Source organism: Sminthopsis crassicaudata, chromosome 2, assembly GCF_048593235.1.
Source record: "Sminthopsis crassicaudata isolate SCR6 chromosome 2, ASM4859323v1, whole genome shotgun sequence".
NCBI classification, from domain to species: Eukaryota; Metazoa; Chordata; class Mammalia; order Dasyuromorphia; family Dasyuridae; genus Sminthopsis; species Sminthopsis crassicaudata.
The window spans coordinates 135481536-135502231 of record NC_133618.1 but is presented as its reverse complement, the minus strand read 5'-3'; the positions used below and the strand labels follow the sequence as shown (position 1 = coordinate 135502231).

General features: G+C 35.9%; 1 protein-coding gene across 4 annotated transcripts in view; it reads left to right on the top strand.

Moving 5' to 3' along the window:
- Positions 1-20696, top strand: part of ZMAT4 (zinc finger matrin-type 4) — a 756392-nt gene that overhangs the window by 36359 nt on the left and 699337 nt on the right. For 3 of the 4 annotated variants that reach the window (XM_074287326.1, XM_074287329.1, XM_074287327.1), the window contains exon 2: positions 6193-6342. The exons of the other annotated variant lie outside the window; for it this stretch is intronic. In XM_074287326.1, the coding sequence (XP_074143427.1) occupies positions 6290-6342 (53 nt within the window). In that variant the 5' untranslated portion in view covers positions 6193-6289. The remainder of the gene's footprint in view (positions 1-6192; positions 6343-20696) is intronic. 4 annotated transcript variants of the gene reach the window in all.

The following is a 20696-nucleotide window of genomic DNA, read 5'->3' as shown; positions in this document are numbered from 1 at the left end:
TTAGTGCTTCCTTTTTTTTAAAAATTATTTTCTATTTATCAAAATATACTTCATTTTGTTTATGCTTCTCTATATTAGGACCTTTTATTAGGATATAAGTAACTTGAGGACAGATACTATCATTTTCCTCTTTTTGTATCCACCGATAAGCACAGTGCCTGGAGTGCTCAATAAATTTATTAAGCAAGTAAAGTACTTAATAAGTTTATTGAGTTTATGCTTAATAAATGTTTATTGGTTGATTGATTGGTGTGATTTGAGTCACAGCTTCACCATTCACTGTTATTGATAGTTGAAATTACACTGTGAGAAATGTATTACATTGATTTATATTGTGTCCCCTGTTAAATTGTAAGTACCCCGAGAGGAGTAACATTTTAGACCATAGGTAATTTCATTTGTACTTCAGTATTAGTGAGTTTATCAAAACTTTTCCTGAAAGTAGGTATTGTTGTGGAAGTGGGAGTGATTCTTGAATCTGAGGCATGGGAAAAAGCACTTGAGAAAAAAATGAAAGGTTTATAAAAAGAGGTGGAAGGGAAACTTTGCAATTTAATATTTCATCATAAAACTATCTCTGCTTCTGAGATTTTTCTTCATCCTCCCTTACTTTATTTTTGGTAGTCAAATATCTATTAAGCCACACAGACTAGGCTAGTTTTCCCCTCAAGACTTCTTATCCATGGTCATTCATATCCAATTTTGTCAGTTATAGCAAATGTTCTGTGACAGACCTGATTTGGGTCAGTCACATGGTTCAAGCTGGAGATTGGAATGCAATGAGATGTGCATACTCATCTAATAAAAAGAAGCTTGCTTTGCAATAGCATGGAAAAGGATATCAGCAAAGATATAGTGTTGGTTCATTTGAATGCATCTCTTCTTATCTTTGGGACATACTCCTCTGGGATATATATTCCATGAGGTTGAGGGTATGACAGAAGATATCTGTCAATTCTGGGTTACCTAGATACCTTCTGGGCTAAGCTTTTTAAATTTTAGATGACCAATAAACTATTTAAATAAGATTTGAACCTTGTTCCTCTGTACCAATTAAGTTTTTTTTTTTTTTAATCAATAGCATTTTATCATTCAAATACATTTAAAGATAGTTTTCAACATTTATTTTTATAAAATTTTGTGTTCCAATTTTTTATCCCTCCTTCCCTTAACTCCCTCCTCCCCAAAACAGCAAGCAATGTGATATAGGTAATATGTGTACAATCTTTTAAAATGTATTTCCATATCGGTCATGTTGTGCAAGAAAAATCAAGTCAATAGGGAAAAAATTACAAGAAAGAAAAAGTGAACAAAGAACAAAAAGGTGAAAATACTGTGCTTTAACCCATTCAGTCTCCATGCTTCTCTCTTTGCATGAGGATGACCTTTTCCATTCCCAAGTTTCTTGGAATTGTCTTGGATCACCACATTGCTGAAAAGAGGTATGTCCATCATCATTGATCATCACATAATCTTGCATTTACTGTGTACAAATGTTCTCCTGGTTCTGCTCACTTCACTCAGTATCAGTTCATGTAAGTCATTCTAGGCTTTTAAGAAATCAGCCTGTTTATCATTTCTCATAGAACAATAATATATCATTACATTCATATACAATAATTTTCAATTAAATCTTGAAAATTGTTTCACTGTACCTTAGGTCAAAAATAGACTTGCTGGATTTTACTGTGTTCTTTTCCCTCCGTGTCATTTTCCTCATTTTTATTGTAAGTCAATCAACAAACATTTGTTAAGTATCTTTTAGATGTCAACATCTGTGGTAAGCCCTGGAGATACAAAGAAAGGCAAAAAAAGGTCCTCTTTTCCCAAAGTCATTTACTGTCTAATGACATCATGCAAAAAAAATTATGTACAGGATTAATTGGAGATAATCTACAAAGTGAAAGCAGTTCAATAAGGAGGGTTAAAAAAAGCTTCTTGTAGATGGAATTTCAACTGAAACTTGAAGGAAGCCAGGGAAGTCAAGATATAGAGATGAGAGGATAGATAATTGCAGGTAGGAGAGATAACCTGGAAAATTCCCTAAGTAAAGAGTAGTGTTTTATTTGTGGTATAGTAAGAAGTTTAGTATAACTGGATTGGGAAAGGAAAGTAGAAGAAGACTGGAAAAGTAGGAGGGATAGGTTATAAAGGATGATTTCCTAGCACTTTCAGACAATCAGTTCATTTTTATTCAGTGTCAGGGACTGTGCTAAGTGTATGGGATATAAAGACAAAGCAAAAAAAACAAAAAAAGAAAAAACAAAACCCTGCCCTAAAGGATGTTGCATTCTAATGGAGGGCTCAGCATGTATATACATGATACATGCAGAGTAAGTGTCAAATAACTTTAGAGGGCAAAGAACTGGGGAGAATGAAAAACTTCCTGCTAACGATGGCATTTGAGTTGAATCTTGATGAAAGACAGTAATTATGAGACAGAAATGAGGAGGAGAGCTAACACTGTGGTCAGCAAAGACACATAAATGGAATATGGAGTATTATTTATGAGGAATAGCTAGCAATCCATGATAGCCATTTATAGAATACATGGAGGAAAGTACGGTGTAAAAAGATTGGAAAGGCAGCAAGCAGCAAGGTTATAAAGAGTTTTACATGCCAAATTAAAGAGTTTATATTTGATCCTTTATATATTATCCACTGAGTTTATTAAGTAAGAAGGTGACATAGTCTGACCTATACTGTAGGACCTGAGTCAATTTTTCTTCCTTCTAGTACCAGGCTATTACCTCAAGTGTGAGTATGTGTTTCATTGGCATCTAATTTCTTATTCTTGTTGGCTGTTAGACCTTTGGTGTTTATTTCCAAGGCTTCAGTGCCTAATGAAGTTCCTGATTCTGACCTTAACTTTTAGGGCAAACCTTGCCAAAGGCAAGCTAATCTTTCCTTTGAATATAAAGTGAATTCTTAGATGAGAGTGCCCAATTTGTTTTTGGTTTCTTAAATGAAATGTAATGTGGAAAACTGGCTAGAGAACATAGGGAGCAGTCAGTGGAAACCAATCTGGGTAATTAAAAGGTGAAGAAGTAAAGCCAATAGAAAGGAAGCATGGATTAGAAGAGGCTCATTCTGGGGCAATAGTTTCTCACTCAATGGGGGCCACTAAGCCATATGTAAGGGTCATTGAAAGGCACATGTTGACTTAAGATTTTCTATGTTTTGTTGTATTTTTATTTATTTTGTTAAATATTTCCCAGTTACAGTTTAATCTGGTTCTGGCTGAACTTGGAAGTTGGCCCTGTGTCTGGCGTTATGACACTTTGCTGTAGAGAACAGGAAAAAAAATATAGTAAAGGTTGAGAACTCTCATGAACAAAAATAGTGAATACAGTATGAACCTAAGATAGCAAGGAGACAGTTTGACTGTAATGCAGGATATGTTTGGAGAATAGTGGGAGATGAGGTTGGATAGATGGAGTTACAGTCGACTATGGATAGCTCTAAAAGCCAGAGTTTAAACTTTATATGGTGATATTCGGGGAATGGAATAGAGGGGTGATGTGAGGATAGTGGCATTTTATAGTGAGACCTATGATTTTGCACAGTCCTGCCTCACTTAAATCCAATTCATTTGCAAGTCAAGATATTACCCTTCTGATGTCATAGGTACTTTTTGAGAATGAAGGATGAACAACAATCTATGAGCAGTAGGAGCTGCCCCACTAGGGACACAACTGGTTAGTTCCAATTGACACTGAGATTAGTCCAGTAGTGGTATATGAAATGGATTGGAGGATGAAGAGCCAGAGGTTAACAGAGAGAAGCTAGATGTTTATAGTAAACGGTATTAGAGATAAAGAGTAGGGGGGTATTAGTTGGAGAAAAAGAAATTTGGGATCTCCCAGTTGGAAAGAGTAAAGTTTCAGAGATCACCTGATCCAACCAGAACCTAAATAAGAATCATCTTGACACCATCTCTGACAAGTTGTCCTTGTCCTTCTGCAGAAGATCTCCAACAATGGGGAACTGACTATATATTAAGGCATCCCACTCTAATTTTGTATAGTCCTCAGACTTAGTAATTTTAAAAAATTAACAAAGCAAGGGCAGCAAGGTGGTGCAGTGGATAGAGCACCAGCCCTGAAGTCAGGAGGACCCGAGTTCAAATGTGACCTCAGATACCTAACATTTTCTGGCTGTGTGACCCCAGGCAAGTCATTTAACCCCAATTGCCTCAGAAAAAAAAAATTTAAAAATTAACAAGGTAAAACCTGCCTTTTAGTGACTTCTCTCATTTTTCCTAGTTCTATCTTATGAGTTCAAGTCACTATAGACAGCAGGTTAATGCAGTAGAAGTCTGGTCATAAAGTCAGGAAGACCTGAGTTCAAATATAGCCTCAGACATTTGCTAATTCTGTGACTTACTTATTGCTCTCTGCCTCACTTTCCTTAACTATAAAATTTAGATAATAATCAAACCTCCCTCAGAAAGTTGTTGAGAGTCAAATGAGATGATATTGGAAAACAGCGCATTGTAGATCTTACATGAATACTTATTTTTCTTCCCTTTGTCCACATATGACAACCTTTTAAACACTTGAATATTATCACATTTCCTCCAAGCTAAATATCTCTAGTTTCTTCATTTTTTGGATCTTCTCCAGGCAGCTAGGTAGATAGAACATTGAAGTTGGAGTCAAGCAAATCCAAGTTCAAATTCTGCCTCGTATATTATATATTCTGCCTAGCTATATGGGCAAAATCACTTTTCTTCTTTCATTTGTAAAATAGGGATAATGATAGCACTTACCTCCCAGGATTACTGTGAAGATCAAATGAGATAATTTCTATAAAGTGCTTTGAAAACTTAAAAGTGCTATATAAATGCTAACTGTTAGTGCATCAATGTCCTTCCTGAAATGTGAGTTCCAGCATTGAACACTAATCTTCCAGATGGGGTCTGAGCGGGGCAGGAATGTCTCCTTTGCTCAGAACTTGGTGTTCCTGTTAATGCAGTCTAGACTCAGATTAGCTTTTTTGGCTGCTGTGTCACACTATTGACTCATATTGAGCTTGTCGTCCACTAAAACATCCAGGCCCTTTTCACCAGAACTGTAGAGTATAATTTCCTCAGAGAAAGAGAAAAAGAGGGTTATTAAGCAATGGAAGGAGATCCTGAAGGAGCCTGTGAAATCTATTTTTCTGGTGGTCCTTAGGGATAGGAAATATTCTTATCTTAGAGTCTTTTGAGGTCATCTTTGGCTAGAGACAGACTAGAGATAATGGATTAGGGGACCTCTTCAGGCTCTAATATTCTAACCCAAACCTGCTCTTCTTGTGCATTCTTAACTTGGCTGACAGCAGTGACCCTCCATAACAGCCAGTTTAGAGTTTAGAAATAACTTTCTTGGTCCAGGGTTCTAAAGAAAGGCAATTTTTTTTTGCCCCAGACCTTGGAATGAGGTATGCTTTTAGGTAGCTCAGGAGATAGAAGAGATGGCAAGTCCATAGTTGCCCTGATTTTAACTTTATTTTTAATGGAAAACAATGGAACTTATAGGCATGTTTATTGAGCACACAGAAGCTACCTGAATGTAGAAAAGAAAAAAAAATAATAATCCCCTGACCTATTCTCCCTTTCTAGACTGTGTGCTATTTGTTTCTCTGTGTGAACATATTTCCTGAACAAGGAGGCTCATATTTACAATTAAGAACCCATTAATGAAGGCTCTCAAATTTAACCCCAAATTTCCTTGGGTCACTGGTTCTTGTCTGTTAAATACACATTTAAGCATTCTCCCTTTCCTTCCTTCCTCTCCCCTCTTTTTCCTCTCCTTTCTTTTCTGTTCTTCTTTCCTCTCCTTCCTTTTCTTCTGTCTCTTTTTCTTTCTCCCCTTTTTGTCTGTTAAACACACACATGCACATATGCACACATACATACACTCAGAACCAGCTGCCCAAACCTCCTCTTGACATACAGAGAAAATGTTAAGCTGCATATTTTGCAGGTGTGCCCTCCTCTTGATCTTGTGCCAACTTTATTTTCCTATCCACCCCTCCCTTCCTTTTTCTAACTTGTATTAAAAAAAGAAAGAGAGAGAAAAAGCCAGATGTGAACGCAGGCTCATCAGCAATACACAAAACACTAAGCACACCCTCCCAGTCTCTTGTGCTTTATGAAAAGTTAAAATTAAATCAGGGCAGCGTTATTAAGCTAAGTGATTTTTGCAGGGCTCGGATGAATTCCTGTGTGTGCCACATCGTTTGCTGGAAATGTGCCTGGGGTACCACTGAGCGAGGAATGTGCATCTAACAACTGCTAACAGGAATGGAGCTGCCTGGGAGGGGGCGTTTGGGACTTCCAAGCTCTTGGAGACGCAGGTACCTTATTCATCGGGCCCCTGGGTCTTGATTCCCATGGCTTATGTGCAAGCTCAATTCAGAGAAAGCAAAGGTGGAGAGTCAGAACACAGCGAGCTATAGCAGCATTCTCCCAACTTCATATTGTCATTGATAGAGATAGTGATCCAGGACAAAAACAAGAGCCCTGAAGTTCATGGCATGTAATGCTTTAGCTGGCTGTAGAGAGCCAAGCCTAATGTTAGGAGGATCTGAATTCAAATTTGGCCTTGGGAACTTCCTAGCTGTGTGATGCTATGTAATATTTAATCTTTGGTTGCTTCAGTCTCCTCAGCTACAAAGTAGGCCTAATAATAGCACTTATCTCCCAGGATATGATGTGAGAATCAAGTAAGATAATGTTCATAAATAGTATCTTACTTGATTAGCACTTAGTAGGTACTATAAAAATGCTTATATTCTTTCTTCACTATTTATACAAAAATTTCCTCATAGCAGCTCAGTGAAGTAAATATGACAACTATTATTACTATTTTATGGAGGAAGAAATTGTTCCTGAGTTCTGTGAATTATTTGCACAAGGTCATATAATCTCAGAATTCTTCTGAATCTAAGGGTTCCTCCTTTTCCTCCTTCTCTTCTTCCTCCTCTTCCTTCTCTCTCTCTCTTTCTCTCTCACACATACATACATACATACACACAGACACAGAGACAGACAGATATAGAGAGACTCAGCTAGGGACAGAGATAGAAAAACAGAGAGAGACAGAGATAGAAAGAGAGATACAGAGACACAGAGACAGTGTGAGGTTGTCTCTTTCTACAAAGTCCTGGGACCTCAGGCTTCTTGCCAGTCATAGCAGTGTTCCTTTGGTTTGCCACTGTCACAACCAAGTTATTCTTGGAAATGCTGAAGTGTTTTGGGAGAAAGCAGAAGAGTTGAAGGTCAATGTTATTTTCATTAGTAGGTTGCTTGACCAATCATTCCTTTGGGAGTGTAAGTGGATGCTTTGGCATTCTTAAATCCTAAACATTTAGAGAAAAAAATAAGATGAACTTTCTCCAGCAAAAAGGCTGTTGGGGTAAGGAATGAGGTTGGGGTGTTAGCATCATTAGCTGGCTTGGTGGTTTCTTATGATATAGAATGTTCTTGCCCTTACATAAATCAATTTTTTATTTTGGTAACTCTTGTGGTAATGAGATGAAGGAAGAATCTTCTTAAGGTATCAGATCAATGCATGAAAAAACTGTACCTGAAATAACAAGAATAATAGCAAAGATTTGTAAAGTGATTTATGTGTGTTATTTCATTTGATCTTTATAACTACGCTGAGAGTTAGGTAATATTATTATCATTCCACAGATTGGAAACTTGGGGCAAAGAGAGGTTAAGTAAATTACCAGGACCACACAGCCCATTAAGCATCTGAGACTGGGCTTGAATTCAGGCCCACCTGCTTTCTAGTCCACTTTATCACCTATGGTCAAGTGCCTCCCAATTCCACTTTTTGCATTCACATGCTGACTCAAACATTTGCTGAATATGGGACTTTGGAAAATAACTCAGCTTCTAATAATCTGAGGTTCTTTTGTCTATCAAATGGTAATGATGATACTTGCTCATGGGATTTTGGGGAGAATCTCCAGATATAAGATATAAGAAGTACTTTGTAAACCCCCGGATAGATGTGATCATCTTATTAATATGAAATATTTTTTTAAGAGAGGGCATATGCAATTATGAAGAGAATCCCACAAATGAGCTATACTGATGGCATTATTACTAGTTCAGAGATTGGGAGCATCCAGCCAGTTTATAAGCTCATGCAAATTTATATTCCATTAGAATTCTACCTGTAAGGGATATGTTCTGCTAGAAATTCCAAGCCTATTGATGCTTCAGATACACATGACTTTCTCTATCTTCTAATGGCAGTGTTTGATAATGTGGCACAGGGCAGCTTTTCCTTGTAAAGAGAGGTTTTCTGAGGAATCTTGGCCTTGGTTGGCACTGGCACATTTGGCACTATATTCATGCACTCAGCTCCCTTCAGACTGTACTATGCAAAACGTTGTATAAAACTTGGAAGTGGGAGTAAATGGCATTTGCTACTTCTACTTCTGTTACCAGTTGCTGCTATCCTGGGACTTCAGGAAAGGGCTGATTCTGTCAGGCCCTGCTGTGGCTGCTAGATATACATTATAAAATGTCATTTTTTACCCAAAGCAATCTTGTGTATAATTTCATTTATATTATTTAGTTTTCCTCCAGAAAATCACTGTGTTGTGTGGAATGTTTTGCTATCCTTAACAGAATTGGCTTCCTAAAATGGGAATTTAAATAATTTTTGATAAAAGACATTCAGAATCTTTATTTTTAGGGCCCTGGAAATTCACAAATATTGGAATTTCATATAGATCAAATTATCTAGATATGCTTCGATTTTTGATGTGTTGTGACTCATAGTGCAACTTTTGAGAGAGATAATTTGGTAGATTTTGTCAGTCATCATCACCTAAAATGCTATGAGGTGATCTCTATATTTTCCCCAAAATTCAAATAACATAGTCACTGTAGATCAGAAAACAACCAATCACTTGAGAGAGTCACCATTGCTTTGCATTTGGGCCTGAAAGAGGAGAACAAGACATTTTTATTCACAGGCCTATATTGGGGTTCAGGAGTTTGTACTGGGTGATGAATGCCAAAGACCGGAGAATCTTCAGATGATAAAGGATGAGGCAGAATGTGGACCTACTTTGGTCTCTGCTACATAGAGGCACCAGGGCTGATGAGCCACATTGTCAGAAGTGCTATTAGAAATCTATTTCTTTTTTGATTTTACCTCTTACTCTTATTTTAATAGTATAAATGCTCCTGATATGGGAATCTATTGACAATACTCATTATAGGTGGTTTGTGATTTTTTACCATCAGCAGAAATAGTGGGAATTTAGTGTCAGGAGTGACTAAAAAGGGAAAAGGAAACAGAAAGGAGAGATGAGATATTTTGAGTAAAACACTACCAATAGCATAATTTTGCTAAGAGACAACTTTGCTAGAAACTCAGGTCACTGATGATTGTGTTCCTGTTTTCTCTCAAAGCCTGAAAGAATTTGGTCTGATTTCCCAAAAATGGAACAGCTTAAATTCAGTGAATATTCCGAAGTAAATGGCTCATGGCTTGAATAGTTCTGGAGATGGGGAGCTTGCTATTATATAAACAACAAGCATTTATTAAATACTTACTATGTTCTAGGCATGGTGCTAGAGGTTGGATATAGTAAGATAAAAGAGAAACAGTCAGTGCACTTAAAGATTTTATATTAAAATGGGAGAAAAATATACACATACTGCTATATACAAAACATCCCAGAGCTCTAAAAGGTAATCTTAGGAGGGAAGGTACAGGAAACTGGGGAGGTAAGCAAAAGACTCATGCAAAAGCTGGTGCTTAAACTGAGTTTTGAAAGAAACCAGGAATTCAGAGAGATAGAGGTGAGGAGAGAAGACTTCTGGAGTTGGTAGAAAAAGAACAGAGATAGAGCTACCTATAGCAAAAGCATAAAGATGACTCTATTCTTGGCTCTCTTCTTTGTTGCTTCTATAATAATCTTTCCAGGTCCCAAGGATCCCATAATCATCTCTGTGCACATAACATAGGTTTAAGTGTCAAACCCTACTTTCCCTCTCTCAGGTTCCAAGTTCAAATCAACAGTAGCCTAGAAAATTTTGAACTGAATGTCCATAGGTATTTCATTTTTTATTAATTTTAAAATTTATTTTATAATTCCATAGGTATTTCAAAAGAGACATGTTCAAAACAAAACTTTATCTTTCCTAAAAACAACAACAACAACAAAAAAAAACCCAACAAAAAAACCCCAAAACTCATTATTCTTCCAAACTTTAATGTGAGGGAAACCATCATTTTCCTAATTACCTAGGCTCACAAACTTAGTGCTATACTTGCTGTCAGTCATCCTACTTACATAATTAATTGTTAAATCTGATGAGATCTCCTCATGTGTTTGAAGAATAGTAGGGACTGGCTATTGTCTGGACCAAAGCATGCATGAAGGCTAGTTGGGGTTGGAAGAGACTAATATGTAATAAAGCTGGAAAAAACATTGGTGACGGGTAGTAAAAAGTTTCAGGTGCCAAAGAGATTGTCTTTGAACCAAGAGGTAACGGGGAGTTTATTGAGTAGGAGGATGACATCCTTGCATTTTAGGAAGACTGGTGCAAGGAGTGACTTAAGATATGGTAATATTAATTAGGAGACTATTACAGTAGCTCAAGTTGAGAGGTGATAAGTGCTTGAATATGGCAATAGAGATGGAGTGAAGAGAAAGGGATGTAATGGAAAGATAAAGTGGAAGTAGTCTTGCTAAAGTTTGGAAACTGATTATATATGTGGGGTGAATGACAACAGAGATGGAAGTCTGAGGAACTGAAAAGGTGGGGTCCTCTTAATATATGTTTGGGAAAGGATTAAGTTGTTTCTGTTTTTTGGAAGGATATATTTTGTTTTTGAACATGTTGTTTAAAAATATCTATGGAACATCTAGTTTAAAATGTCTTAAGCAATTGCTTCATGGACATAGAATTTGGGAGTGACTAGGATTTGACAGATCCAGGAATCATCCCATAGGAATAATAATTGAATCCATGAGATCTGATGAGATCACAAGAGAGACAGGAAAGCAAAAGAGAAGTGAGCCTTAAAACATATCCATAGTTAGGAGTTATGATATAGATGATGACCCAGTAAAGAGAACTGAGAAGGCACGGTCTGACAGGTAAAAACAGAGCTAACAGAGAAAAAGCAGGAATAAAATCCATAAGATAGACTATTCAGAAATAGATTGTAATCATCAATATCAAATACTGCAGAGTTCAAGAAGGATAAGAACTGAGGAAAAACCATTATATTAAGCAATCATTAGATCACTGGTGACTTTGAAAAGAGCAGCTTCTGTTGTGATGAAGTTGAGAAACAGATTGTAGAGTGTTTGGAAATCAGTGAAAGGAAAGGGAATAGAGAAACTGAGTATAGATAGTATTTTCAGAATTCTCGGATAGGAAAAGACAAGTGTTATATGGCAGCTTGTAGGAATCAAGTGAATTTTTTTTAAGGAAGTGAGATACAGATATAGTTATAGTCAGCAAACAAAAAACAGAAGGGAAAGAATGAATATTAGGGAGGGAGAGAATGATAAAAAGAGAAATCTGGTAGAGATGTGAAGGAATGGGATCAAAGGTACCTGTAGAGGTAATGTACCATTATTCTGATTTGTACAGATCCTGGTAAGCACATCTTTTACTGGGTACTCATGTTCTTTTTTTTCTCCATGGCAAGACATATATATATATATATATATATATATATATATATATATATATATATATATATATATTTTCTAACAAGATGGAGTTCACACGACTCCTCATTGATCAGCACTTCTCTTGAGTGAACAGGGAATGCTTGAATCTCTTGAGTACAGGGAAAAAAAGTTCTAATGGTCACCAGAAACATATTGATGGCTGGATCTGCCACTGGTTTTTAAAAATTTTGTTTGGTGTTCAATTACCTAAAATTATGGTAAAAGGAAAGTACCAATCAATGCTAATGTTATTAGTGTTTATCTGTTGTTTATCAGATTTGAAGTAAATAACACATGTCATTAGCATCTGTTTAATCATTTATTTGCCAGACTTGGGGAGCACATAATTTTAGTAGTTGTTTATCAGATTTGGGGGATGTATACAAATCATTGCTAAAATATATGCAAGTGCTTTTCTTATTACAGAGAAACAGCTTATATGACAACTCCTTACTCACACAATGTAGCTTAAAACAGAATAAAATTGGTCATGCTAAGTTAATGTACTTAATTCCACTATGCCCATCAACTTCAACAATGGTCTTTTCACTTTAATCTTCCTCTTATTCATGACACAACTTAAAATTTTTGTTTCCTTGGCTTCAGCTTTCTGTTTTAATGATGTAGTATTATGGTATTATACCATTATTTTATGTTTATTCTTCATTCTCTGCCCCTTGCTTCTGTTCTCCATATGTCTTTTAGAAACTCTGTTGTAATGAGGTCTCTATGTTTCCACACCTCAATTCTTCTTTAACAGAGTAAGTTATGTTAAAAAATAATGTGGGTTAAAATAATTTGTTTCACACATTCAAGGTAGGAGAGTTATTACTATTTGCAATTTGAATGAAAAAATTATGGTGTTTTTAATGGATTGCAAGCTCAACGATAATTAGCAGTATAATAAAGTAGAAAAGAAAGGTAATGTAATCTTATTCTTGAGAGACATAATTTCAAGAACTTGGGAAAAATGGTTTATCTGTACTCTATCCTGGTTAAAATATTTCTGGATTCTTGGTACTTCATTTTTAAAAATGGCATTGATAAGCTTGAGAGGAGAATAGCAATTGACGGTAAACACCAGGAGAGTATTGCATATGAGGATCAACTGAAAGAATTGGGGATGTTTAGCTCAAAGAAGAGAAAATATAACTGGGACAAGAATTAGTGTCTTCAGTCACTTAAAGGACTCTCAAGGAAAAGAGACTTATCATTCTTGTTGTCAGAGGTCAGAAGTAGGGGCAACAGGTAGAAATTACAGAAAAGGTGTATTTATGTTGCATGTAATAGAACCTTTCTTATAATTAGCATCATCCCAAAGTGCAATGGGCTTCCTTTAGTTGCCTTAAAATTGGTCAAGTCTGTTTTAGGGGGAATTTTTGTTCAGGACTGGTTGGATTAAACTCCCTTTCCAAAGTTTCCTCTTGCTTTGTGATTCTGTCATTTTGGATTTGTATGAAGGTTTTCTAGAGGGTTCACAGACTGACTTTTTGGAGTATCAAAGTTGTCAACATGATGATAGATATACTTAAGTGATTTTATATTTGTCTCACATCAAGACCTGAGCCATTTTGATTGATAATGGTTTTAAATATTGATTATTTTTTGGTTTTTAGTTTAATGAAAAATTAGAATGTTTAAGAATCACTGATGAAGTCCAGGGGTGGTCAGCTTAAGAGTCCCAAGATGGTCCCAAGTGGCTCTTCAAAACTTCTCTTTGACCCTTGTAGCAAGAACGAAACAAACAAACAAACAAAAAAAGATTATGATTATAAATTATAATAGTGACAAGAAATGCTATGTCCTTTAAAAGACCTAAAATCAAATTACACTGTAGAGGCACATAAATAATGCAAGCACATATTGGATCTATTCCATATAACAAATGAATTAAGTATTAACATTTTGAAGAAAAAAGTTATTATGACCCTTTGTCAATGTCAGTGGTGAATTGTCTCCCTTCCATGGTGAGAGTGCCACCCTACCCCCAACCTTTTTTCTAATTCATCCATCTATCTCACAATAAGCTGGTTCCTAGATGATAGTGAATAATTATTTTCCATTTTATTACTGAAGATCTCAAGGGAAGAAGCTTCCACAGAACACAGAACTCTGAATGTGAAACATTTTGTATTGCAAAATTCTTCATTTAGCTTAACCTCAAATTCTCTTGATTGCATTTTAAGTTGTATAGTCCAGCTTCAGAGCTAATGTGGGGAATGAATGAAAAGATATTACCTCCATCAGGTAATTTTGTATCTTTGATAATTGATCACATGGACAATCTTTTGATGCTTTCAGGTGTGGAAATCTAGTGCTTTCATTCTGTCAGACATTAGGAGGCAGTGTGGTGCAGTAGAAAGAAACAAAAGCAAGACAAAAGCTGAATTCAAAGCCTACCCCCTGACTTTTTCTACTTGTGTCGTCATGGGCAGGTCATTTCACTTTTCTATGCCTCAGTTTCCTTTTCTGCAAAATGGACACAATAATACCTGTAGTATCACCTCATAGTGGTTTGATGGCTCAATAAGATAATGTATATCCAATGTTTTGTAAGCCTTAAAGAGCTACATAAGTGTCAAATTTTTATTTTTCCTTTGCACTGTACCTCCCAAATCTTCCTCTTTTCTTCCAACTACTCTCAGCTACTGTTACTTTTCTCTCTTGGCCACATTGACCCTATGATTTTATACTTTTTTTGTTCAATATGTGAACCCCATCAGGATTGAACATATCAACTGTGAGCCCACTGAAGACAGTAACTGTGTCTGACATGCGATTTGTATAGCTTAACATAATCCTAAAGAAATGACTTTTTTTCACTCTAGTTGCTGATAGTGACAATGAAAGGTTTTACTATAGATAGGGTAAATACATTTTGATTTTTCTTCTTGTAAAGCTTTAAATTATTTTTGGAATGGTAGTGCATGGAGAAGAAAAAGATATTTTCTGCAGATCTGGGCCCTCTGAGCAACATTCTATTATCCTCAGGAAGGAGGAAAAACCATCAAGGGCAAGTTAGGAAGCTCTGGCAGCTGGGATCGTTCCCTTCTCTAAGGAAATGAGGCATCTCTACCTTTTCCCATGAAAGCTTTTGAGGGCTTGAATTGACTATTTTAGCAGCTTAGAATCTGAGGTGGGAGGGAGGCCTTGAAGGCAGACGTATGACTTCACTAGCTCTTTTGCATAAATCTAATTTCCCCGGGAAAACAGAACTCTTCTGAAGTTGTTGAGGTCAGGCACAGTGAGACAGGCATAGGCAGTCTTGGCCCAGCTGGGGAGGAAATAGCATTTTACATAGTGTTTATTCTCTCTTCAAGGACAATTACAAAGGCTCTTTGGGCTTTAGAAATTTTCCCTGTTTATTTAGGTGTGGCAACAAAATGGTATTCAGTAGTGGTAATGATATTTCCAACCCCTTGGTTCTTCTGCTCTCCCAGTGAGGTTTCTGATCTAATATGTATTTCTGGAACTGGCTCAAGAAATGACAAAAAAAACCCCCCAAAACCCACACTTGCCATATAGGGGTGACTTGATCCATTTTCAAATCTTTAAGCACATGGTTTTGAAGGAAAAGGATGAAGAGGCAGAATATGAATGAGAACAAAAGAAGATGAAAGAAGAAATTTCCAATGGATCACTGGGTCAAAAAACATTTAAGTGATTATTCTGAGATAAAAATTCAAAGAATGAAACAATCCCTACTTGCAGGAAGCTTATATCGCAATGGGGAAGAAAACAAGTGTATATTATAAGTATACACACATCCATCTTCCTACTTATTTATCATCTATCTATCATCTATCTACCTACCTATTTTTCATCTATCTATTTATCTATCTATCTATCTATCTATCTATCTATCTATCTATCTATCCATCTATCCATTCATCCATCTCTACAGAATAAATGTATATATTACACAACGTCAATAAACACAAAATAATTAAATACAAGGTAGTTTGAGAAGGAGGCCATCAGATGCTGCTTGATGGTATGGATCAGAAAGGGTTCAATGAAAAAGATAGTACATGAGCTGTATCTTAGTGGAAGAGAGGAACTCCATAAGGTAAATGTAAGAAGGAAGTACATTTTAATGCATGTGGGATAGTCTGTTACTGGCACTTTGGAAACAGAATTAACCTCCATTTTAAGCAAAATTAATATCCTTGATACAGTATCATTGAAGTAACATAAAAGCCATAATATGATCCCAGTGATTTGTTCAGGGGTTTTAAATTTCCATCTTAGGAGTCAGCCTTTCCATTAGGGCACATGGAAGTTGGGGAATTAAAGGTGCCATGGTCAGAGGCAAACAAGAAGCAGCATGGGCAGCTGAATCTGCAAGCCTGTTTCCCTTGGCATGATGTGCCTCATGGCATATTTCTTCTTCTACTGACCACTTGCTCTGAATACAGAAATTTGCTCTAAAAGGAAAAAGCAGAGATATGATTATAATATAATCAGTCAAAACTGATTCTTCAGGACCTCAATCTGAGAGCACATACATGACAGGTCTGACAGCCAATCATGCAGTAACAATTTCAACTCATAGCCACACTCAGGAATAATCAGGTGTCAAGCAAAGAAACAGAACTGGGAAACTGAGTCAGAAGGATCCCACTTTAAGCATAGGCTAGAGTTGCCCTCTCAGCTCTTGCCCAAATAAGATATACACCTGTGACAGCTCAGGAAGGCATTCTTCCAAGTAACTTATGTCATTCCTCCCAAATGGTAGAGTAATACTGATGATCTGTGAGGCAGTCATATCCAGATTTGAAACTCAAAACTATATTAGTTACAGTCCCAAGAAATTTTATCTGAATAGCAAGGGGCTTCAGGTCTATATAACCCCCCCCCCAAAAAAAAAAATCTTATAAACCATTGTGCATAACCTATCAAATGCTCCTGCAAAATACAGTCAAAAGTAGTGCAGGGATATCAGGTTAAAATTCTACTCTAGGTACTTCAAGAAAGCTATAGATCAAATTTGTTAACATATTCATTAAACAAGGAGATCATTATAGACTTAAATAAATATTAAATAATTTACTGAAGACAGATCAAGACCGTGGCAGAAATAATCATTTTCAGAGAATTTGCAGTTCTAATACACCTCTTAAAAGTTTTTTGCATTGCTAAGCAGTGGAATCTTTGATACAGAATCAAAAATGACCTTAACTTAAAGCAGCCATAAACTTGAAAAATAAAAACAAACATTCAGTTGTTAGCATTATGTGAATGTAAGCTATTCATTTAAACAATAAAAGCAATTAATGTTAAAGTAATTTCATTTAGCCAACAAGGGGAGAGTGGCAGAATTTTTTTTGGGAGGGGGATGAGCTCCATTGAGAGGGTTTGTTCTCACTTCTAAGAAGCAGTCACATGCAGTGGAGAAAGGGTGAGCTAAATCTTCACCATCCCAAGCAGACAGCTTTTTCCCTTTCTCCTTCCCCCACTCCACATGATATCTCTCCCAATTCCACCATGCTTCACGACCCCACTTCTCCTTCTTAGAGCTAACTTTTTTAGGGGACCAAGTCCCCCCTTCCCCAGGACCCAGCCTGCTAATCAAGGACATGCCCCAACCTCATAGGATGTCTCCTTTCTCCTAGCAAATGGCGAGTTCTACTAGGAGCTTGCCCTTTTCATAATTAATATCTCTTTTGCCAAAGACAGTGGTCAATATGAATTCCTCATATGATCGAACTCCAACTTTGATGCCTATCGGGTGTCTACCTAAACCACATAATATCTAAAATTTTAAGTTTCAATATTATGACACTGACCCCAAATAATTTATTAGCAATTTTACAATTTTCATTAGTGATAGCCAAATAAACATAAGGTAGCCTGTCCCCAAAATGGATAGGAATCTCATGTAATTTACAGTCATTTCCAATTTTAACATACATACCAATTAAAAAGTTATTTTTAAAATGAATACTTTACCTTGTGATATTCTAACTAGATGTTCCATCCAAACTATCAATTGCTCTTGCAAATCAATCCTTATTGTCCCTTGTTTTTAAAATCATATCTTTTATTTTTAGACTTTTAAGATTTACAATATAGCTAATATCTAAATAAATTTGGACCAAATTACATAAAACTTATACATATGTCCGCCAGATCTGACAAAATTTTAAAGCATAGCTCATAACTTTTTACAAATTATCTGATATACATTTTAGACGGTAAGATACTTCACCTAATTAGGGGATATGAATATGTTACCTCCTAAGATAAGCTACCAGAACTTTTAACAGCCTATTTTCTAAAATTAAAATCAAATCAAATACAGATTTAAATTTCCAGTATAATGTTTCAATATTTGCACACAAATTTCTAAAATCTTGTGCTTAAAGTAAACAAACTCACCACCCTAACACAAGCCATTTAATTGTGATTGTCTCACCTAATTGTAATTAAGAGATTCATCATATAAAATTTACAACTCATCTTGATATCTAAGGAGGGGCCTTAAGCTCCACATTCCTGATATAAAAGCCAATCATTATAAGTTGTTCCTAGTTAACAAAACTGTAGAATATAAATAAACCCATTCCTTCATTGGGACCTACTAATTCAAACAAGTTATTTCTCATCGATTATAATCTTACTTACCAGGTAGTTTTAAGAAACTTAACAAATGTACCATTTACTTTCTTTGATTGACATCAGCTTTCTTTGTTCTCTTTTACCTCCTTCTTCCTCCTACCCCCCCATTCAGAACTTCATACTCTGAGGTCTTCAAGCTTTTAAAATGCAAACCTGATCCAGATAAGGTTTTTTTTTTTTTTTTTTTTTTTTTTTATACTCGTTGAATCAGAAAAGGCTTATGGACTGTTTGCTGCCAGGTTTTAAAAGCCGTTGAGCACTTTACTGTTTTTCCCAAAATTCCCAAACTCTTAAATCTTGTTAGTATAGTCAGTGCAAAGAGATTACAATTTATATAAAAAAGCTTTTACTATCATACCTCAAATAACAAATTTCACTGAAGTGATTGAGTATATTTTCCTTCTCTTTCACTCCTCCTCCCACATATTCCTTTATTCTATGCACTATCCTCCTCTGTGGAGGCCTTAATTTGATTGAATTTGGTTCCAAATGACTTTACACAAACACAAAATTTGTTTATCTCAACACTGGTATTGTATGTTGCTCTCATCTAAAAACCCATCTAAAGTTTCCAAATATGAAGCAATTAAATCCAATAAAGTAGTTAACATTCATATAACATTTGTTTTATTCTAAGCACTTTCACAATTTTGAAATGACTAGTTGCCAAACTCTCCAATTATTGTTCTCAAAACTTTAAGAATCTGTTAAGATGTTATTTTAGTTTTAATTAGCTAACTTTATTTCTGTCACCCCTAGTTTGGCCAGAGCTGAAGTCCACAGGAAAAAGTCAGGCCTTTTTTTTTTTTTTTTAAACAAAATCTAGTTCACAGAACAGATATAACACAGACATTCTGCACAAAGACACAAAGACACACAGACAAAAATTACATGGAAGAGGACAGTCCCTTCCCCACATAAGACAGCAATATCTCATCAAGTGTACTTGGTGGTATTTTGGATTTTTGCTCTGAAGATTTTGGTCTGGACAGCTCCCATCTCCTAGCACTATGCCTAGCCTAAGCAAGCCAGAAATAGTGAATTGGTTAAATAGCAAAAGACTTGGGTTCATTGGATGGACTGAAAAGGAAGCAACCATTGTTGACCAATGGTCAGCAATGCTATCGACTTCCTGTGGGTCACGTAACTTTCTGAAAATTAGATCTAGGGTCTGACCCACTCCATCTCACAGACTTTTTGAGAAATCTTCACCTGGTCCCATTCAAATGCAAATATATTAGAAGAAGGAAGGCTGTATGTACATTAGTCTCTTGAATCATTAACCTTTCTTAGTCTATGTGATAAACTAGCAGCAGAAATCAAGTCTGAAGGAATGGTAACCAGGAGAGAGAAATCATCTCCAGCAAGGGAATAATCTCACTGTGTTGTACCCTAAACAGATAACATCTGTAGTATTCACTTCTGGGATTAATATTTCAGAAAGGACACTGACAAAATGGGACATATTCAGAAGATGACAAGCAAGATAGTAAGTGAGCTGAAGACTGTTATTCAGAAAATGGTTTTGGAAGTTGGCACTTTTAGCCTAGGGAAAAGAGGTAGAACATAAAAAGATCACTGGGTGTGGAGTTCAGGAACCTGGGTTCAAAAATTGCTTATATTACTAGCTGGATAGTGTTGGGTTGGGTAAGTCACTTGACCTCAATAGCTTTTAATTCTTGTCTATAAAAATAAGGGAGATTGGAGCAGATGGCCTCATGGTTCTCTTTCAGCCCTTAAGATTCTATTATAATACATGGGGGTATGTGCTTGGGAGGAATAATAGTTGTCCTTAAGTATTTGAAAGGCTTTCACATGGAAGAGAGAGAGGAGACTTTTTTTTTTTTTTTTTTTTTGGCTCAAATATAGACTAAGAATATGTGGAAGATCTCATACAGTTAGATTTAGGTTTGATATAGATATTCTCCCATGGCTATAACTCTTTCCCTTCCACTATTTCCTAGTTTCCTTGATTTCCTTCAAATCTCAACTAAAATCCTATCTTTTGCAAGAAACTTAATTTAACTCTCCTTAATGCCTAATGCCTTCCCTCTGTTTAATATCTCCAGTTTATTTACATATGTGTCTATGTATATATGTGCACATGTAAATACATATCCACATATGTGCATGATATGTGTATATATAATTAAACACACATATCTATTTACATGTAGTTTGTAGTTATTTACATGTTTTCTCCTCTATTAGACTGTTATCTCTGAGAGTAGGAACAATTTTTTGCTTTTCTCTGCATCGTCAGTGTTTAGCAAAGTATCTTCCACATAATAGACACTTAATGGATGTTTGTTGACTTGAATTGACTTAAACAATATACTATCTAAAAATATAAAGAACAGTCTTGG